Source organism: Nicotiana sylvestris, chromosome 11 (assembly GCF_000393655.2).
Source record: "Nicotiana sylvestris chromosome 11, ASM39365v2, whole genome shotgun sequence".
NCBI classification, from domain to species: Eukaryota; Viridiplantae; Streptophyta; class Magnoliopsida; order Solanales; family Solanaceae; genus Nicotiana; species Nicotiana sylvestris.
This window is the reverse complement of record NC_091067.1, coordinates 83946174-83952357: the sequence shown is the minus strand read 5'-3', so window position 1 is coordinate 83952357 and position 6184 is coordinate 83946174. Positions and strand designations below refer to the sequence as shown.

The following is a 6184-nucleotide window of genomic DNA, read 5'->3' as shown; positions in this document are numbered from 1 at the left end:
ATACAGACTTGCTCGTGTGATCAAATCGCCAAAATAACACCTAGAACTACGAATTTAGCACCAAATCACATGGAATTCTTTATAACACTTTGAAATTCCTATTTTCACAACCGGACGTCTGAATCACGTCAAATCAGTTCCGCTTCTCACCAAATATCAAAGATAAGGTATAAATATTATTTTGGACCTATACCGGGCTCCGTAATTAAAATACAGGCCTGATACCAACAAGATCAAACATTAATCAAATTCTTAAAACCATTTAATTTTCAGTCTTTCAATTTTCATCAAAAATCCATATCTCGAGCTAAGGACCTCGGAATTCGATTCCGGGCATACGTCCAGGTCCCATATTTCAATACGGATCCACCGGGACTGTCAAAATATGAGTCAGGATCCGTTTACTCAAAACATTGACCGAAGTCAACTAAATCAACTTTTAAAGGCAAAAATTATTATTTTTATCAACTTTCAACATAAAAGCTTTCCAAAAATACGCACGGACTGTGCACACAAATCGAGGAGAAATAAAATGAGGTGTTGAAGGCCTCGGAATACGGAATCGAGTTCTAAAACATAAGATGGTCTTTTGGGTCATCACATATACATTATTATTTTCATTATAAGTCAAAGATATTGTTTAATACTTATGTGAGTTTTTAAATATTATTTACTTATTAACATGGGAAACAGGCGCAACGGGCGTACCCTAAGACTAGTTTTTCAAATACCTATAAACCTTTTACTTTTTAAAAATTGGGCCCCAAAATTTGAGGGCCTAAGGCAGGAGCGTTACTACTCATAATATTAGAGTCGGTCCTTTTGCTACAAGAGAAATTGAAGAAAAAGAAGAGAAAGAAGAAATGTAAAAAAAGAAAAAAGAAAGAAAAGAAATGACTTGTTTGACCAAGTTTTAAGGAACTTCTTTTGTTGAAGAAAAAAAAGCATTTTTGTCTAGTAAAACTTGTTGGTCTGTTTTTAAGGTTTTAAAACAAGTCAACAACACAGGCTTTTCTCTAGATTCTTAGCACATCACCTCACATCTTCGACGACCCATTTGCTGTCTTGTTAAGAATTTCATTTGGGTGTGTGTTTGATTCAGGGTAAGCAAGTTAGAGCTCTTTGTCGTTTTTTTCCTTTTCTTTTTAAAATTTTTCCTTTCCCTTTAATTTCTTTTCGTGTGCTTTTATCTGATTTAAGTTCTTAAATTTTATCTTCTTTGTTTGAAAAATTCAATGTTCTTTAATTAATACCAATCTCATTTTTGGAGTTGGGGGTGGTGGAGAAGTGAATAGTAGTATGTTGTAAATTGTAATTCTTGGAAACTATTGCGAAGCATTATAAGGTTTAATGTTGTAGTTGCTTCTTCAATGTGAGCAATGCAAAATGAAGTAACCAATTAATTTCACTATTGCACCTTACTTTTGCAGATTCTGCTTTGCGCTTTGGATCATTTGATTGATTTTTCCTCTGTATCATCGAATATATGATCTCTATTTGTGCTGTGTACCAGCACCAGACACACAGTGGAAACAAATGCTGCATTGTCTGCGGCGGTTGTCATTAACAGCAAAAACTAACCACTCCCCTCCAGCTTTGGAAGGTAAATTTTTTTTTGAATTTTAATTAGCTGTAATGAAGTACATAAGAAACAATTACGTTTCGCCGGTTTCTGTTGTTATCCTAAACTTGAAGCTATGTTAGTTGAAGCATTATAAGATTTGAAAATGAGCAAAGATTCAATATGTATAACTGTTTGTGTGGCACATGGTAGGTGCGAGGCGGGTTGTAATTAGGTACATGCAGCGGCAGAGCTAGTAGAATGTAAGGGGATTCAATTAAATCCCATGAAAAATTATTATGCACAAATTGGGAAAAATAATTTTCTTCGGTTATGTATAAACTGCTATCCCCTTAATACAAGGGAAAATTCTAGTGTTGCGGTAAAAAGGGGTTCAAAAGGTGCTCTAGGTCACCGGTGCTTATCCCAAGTGACATTCTAATATTTTTTGAATCCCCTTGCTTAAATTCCTGATTCCGCCACTGGTTGTAAGTTTCATATAATTAATAGGAAGTTCAAAATATTTACTTAAGATGAGAAAGTTTTAAAGATAAGTTACAGAACGGTGGTTAGATCGACTATGTTGTATAGGGCGAAGTGTTGGTCAGTTAAGGACTCCCATATCCAGAAGATGGATGTAGTAGAAATGAGGATGAGATGGATTTACGGGCATACCAGATTAAATAAGATTAGGAATAAAGATATTCGGGGAAATGTGGAAGTGACCCCCGTGGAGGACAAGATGCAGGAAGCAAGGGTAAGCTGGTCCGGATATGTAAAGAGGAGAAGCACAGATGCCCCAATAAGAAGGTGTGAGAGGTTTGCCTTAGCGGATATGAGAAGAGATAGATGTAGGCCAACGAAGTATTGGAGAGAGGTGATTAGGCAGAACATGGTGCTGCTTCAGCTTGCCAAGGACATGGCCCTTGATAGGAGGATGTGCAGGTCGAGGATTAGGGTAGAAGGTTAGTAGTTAGTCGAGCGTTTTTCTTTTTCTTTTCCATACCTGTAGTATTAGTGTTAGCTTGGTATTTTTCTTATTCCTAGATTGCTATTACTACATGTTGTTTTCTTATTATTTTTCGCTTCGGTTTTCTTTGTATCTCGCTGTTGCTACTCTTGTTATTACTGCTTCTTTTCATTGTTCATTGAGCTGAGAGTTTATCGGAAACGACCTCTCTACCTTCCCAAGGTAGGGATAAATTCTGCATATACACTAACCTCCGTAGACCGCACTTATTGGATTTCACTGATTATTTGTTGTTGGTGTTGTAAGATGAGAAATCTCTGTGGGTTAGTCTTGAATAGGCACATGTGAGATTGAGTGGAGTGGCTAGAACGACAAGCAATGCAGCTGCTCCATATATTTGTTCTCTTGGAGAAGCATTAGATAGCGGTAGAATCCTTTCCGTACATATTTCCTGGAATCATCTTGGTGTGGTGTTAACGGAATTCTGATTTATAAGAACCAAAAAAAGGGGGGGGGGGGGTAGAATCCTATCAGATAATTATTTCCTCCAAGGAAGGACTCGCGCATCTGTTCTCTTAAAAAGTTCATGCTAGACTTGTGCATCCCCTAAAAATTTTCTATATGGCGTACAATTTCCTTACCTTTTTTTCTGCTGATAGTAATCTACTCTGCATCATATTTCTAACGTTGGATGGTTTGAATGAAAAGGGATGTTCTGATACCTTCAAATCTATGTAAATGAACTGCAGGTGGTTTAGCTGATGATAAAACATCAAGTTCCCGAGCTTCACCTACTGTCGACCTCTCACAAGCATATGCACTTGTTGTTCAAGCTTCTTGCAACAAAGAGATCTGGTCCAAGGTGCATCATGTGGTCCCTCCGGACCTGAACGTCGAGGTAGCACAAATTGAATTCCAGAAGGAACTGCTGCAACTAGAGGACGTCCTTAAACCCAACCATGAGTCTGTCCAAGAGACACTTTTGCATATAAGACCAGATGCCCTAAACCAACTTATTACTAACTACCTTGACAGTACTGAGCAAACTGCTCGTCTCTGTATCCTTATCTCTCAAAGTGTGAACAAAGCTCGACTCTTGTATGCCCCAATTCATAAACTTCTTGATGTCCTTGCCCTGGACTTGGAGTCTGTTGGACATTCCCTTTCGCAAGCTCAATATGATTTGGCATTTGACATCTTCCTCCAGTTCGACAGCCTTGCTAATCACTTTCCTGGCCGTGACACCTATAACTTCAATGATATGTTTGATAGCTCCTTCCAGCTAAAGAAGCAGCTTGAACTTCGTCTATACAAGTCACATTCAATGGTCCAACTTCTCCGACGTACCATCAGGGGCTCAGCTGTATGTTTACTTGCAGCTACTGTTGGAGTGGTCATATCAGCTGTTATTATAGCTACTCATGGTTTTGCTGCTCTTGTTGCCATCCCAATCTGCCCCGCTTGCCTCCCTTTAAGTATGGAAAAGAAAGAACTAGATCTCATGCAGCTGGATGAAGCAACAAGAGGGATTTTTTTCCTCCACAATCACTTAAATACTGTAAAGAGTCTGGTGGGCCGGTTACATGACGCGGTGGAGTCCTACAATGGTACTATTCGCTTTGGGCTAGAGAGTGGAAGAGATCGGTATCACATCCAGGAGGCACTGAAGCAACTTCAGAGGAGACATAGCACTTTCCTTGACGAGCTTCTGGGTCTTGAGCAACATCTGTGTGTATGTTTTGCTGCAATAAGTACGGCTAGAGACCGTCTTCTTAATTATCTCTGTCATCAAAATCAAGCTCCTCGATAATTTGTTCTTAATACTGTAAGTGATCCTTCATGCATTTACGTTTTCGCTTTTCTGTGATTCTTTAAAGGCTGCTGGATCTCTCCCAATGAACACGGAAATAAACAGGGGGGGGGTGTTTATGTGACTGGAAACAAGGAAACTGACTTGGAATTTGATGTTACTTTTGTTTGGAATAAAATGTTCACCCATTTCCTCTAGTATACTTGACATCCACGCTCTTTGCCTATTCAAATGCTATTGAACTATATGTGATCTTATTCATGTGGTATCTTTTTAGAAAAATTTCCTTATTCTCTGTTCCTAAAATGAGTACTCTCAGAAAAACTCTTTACAATTGATAATTTTAGTATCACATTACCAACTAGGTGCTACCGAAATTACATTTCATACTATTTACAACAACAGCAACTTTTACGCCTCTGTCCCAACAAATAGAGAGGGTTAGCAGTATATCTAGTACAAAAAGGGAGCAGGACTTCATGTTTCTTTTCGCTAAAGAAAGTAAAAATGCTTCTCTTCATCTTGTTTGTTACAACTAGTAAGAAAGTGGTGCATTGGTTGCACTCACCTCCGGACAATTATACGTATAGTTCGTCAATACCTGCACACTGTTAGCTTTCAGTCCTATGTTCCTGCATTATTATTCTATTGTATTTTTTAACTCTAATTGGTTATAGTCATTCTTGGTTGTATCAGTTTGTCAATATTTCTTGTTGCAACCAATCTATGTTTTATAGAAGCATGGTCGAGGTCAAGTGTTGGCATGCGTTGTCTTAAATTAGAACAGAAAAGTTAGAACTACTATCCGAAATTGCTCCGAATGAGAGAACTCAACTTTTACCTAATTCATTTCTAAACAACCGATGGTCAAAATCAGAGTTAAAACAAGAAACTTAGTTTCAACAGCATATCTTATATCAGTGTGATCCATTACTGTATTTCTTTTTAATAATGCTGTGACTATGTTCTTACTGAGCCGAGGGTCTATCGGAAACAACATTTGTATCTTCACAAGGTAGGGGTAAGGTTTGCATATACACTACCCTCCCCAGACCTCATTTGTTGAATTACACTGGGTTTTTTGTTATTGTTGTTGTTGTTGTTATCTGTGACTGCGAAGAATGATATAACTGGTTTTTGTGCTTTCCAGATCGTATACTGCTTGCACCTTTCAGCTCAGTAGAGAAACAATGACTTTTTCCAAAGTCATCAACTAGCGCGCTTCAGAAAGAAGAAGCTTTTCTTTGGAAACCATATGTCCTGATCAGTGATCACCCCTAATGCTAGTAGCTTTTATATATATTTGTTTAATCATCTGGTTTTCGGAACCCACTGGCCGACCAGTACAGATTTGTGTTGCAAATGGCCTATTTAGAGGTGAAGCTCTCCCAACCAGGAAGTTTTCCATTCCCGGGCTCAAACCTGAGACCACTTACAAAATCCCTTTAGTGAAAACAAAAACTTGATGCGAGTGATTACTCTACCACTGCAACAAATTAAATTATTGTAATGTATCAGTAGCACTCATTCAGTCATCGTTAACCTTCGAAAATCATTTATTTAATTTTAGCATAGATTGAGATGTACAAGGACTAGTGGCCAGGGGGGGGGGGGTGAAGAGAAAAGAAAGTAGGGAGTATAGCACTTTTGGCCTTGTGTTATTGCTTATTTCCAGTTTTAGTCCCTGTGATATTATACACAGCACATTAAACCTTCAACTTAGCAACGCGAGTATTTTTGGTCCTTTCACTAACGGAACTTAATAAAACAAACTGACAGTTAAATATTAAGAAGAGTAATTCGGACGTTTTAGTATAATGCAGTACAATCTTTTTCCCAAAGT

At 38.1% G+C, this 6184-nt stretch overlaps 1 protein-coding gene across 2 annotated transcripts; it reads left to right on the top strand.

Moving 5' to 3' along the window:
* The first annotated feature begins 941 nt into the window (after nucleotides 1-941).
* On the top strand, nucleotides 942-5913 carry LOC104244307 (UPF0496 protein At3g19330-like). Of its 2 annotated transcripts, none has more exons than XM_009799710.2 (4): nucleotides 942-1103; nucleotides 1514-1603; nucleotides 3281-4356; nucleotides 5492-5913. In XM_009799710.2, the coding sequence occupies exons 2-3, from the start codon at nucleotides 1537-1539 to the stop codon at nucleotides 4339-4341; spliced, it is 1128 nt and encodes a 375-aa protein (XP_009798012.1). In that variant the 5' UTR covers nucleotides 942-1103; nucleotides 1514-1536; the 3' UTR covers nucleotides 4342-4356; nucleotides 5492-5913. The 2 variants fall into 2 exon arrangements, with proteins under 2 accessions (XP_009798012.1, XP_009798011.1); XM_009799709.2 differs by having other exon boundaries at nucleotides 943-1103; nucleotides 1431-1603.
* Nucleotides 5914-6184: the final 271 nt, after the last annotated feature.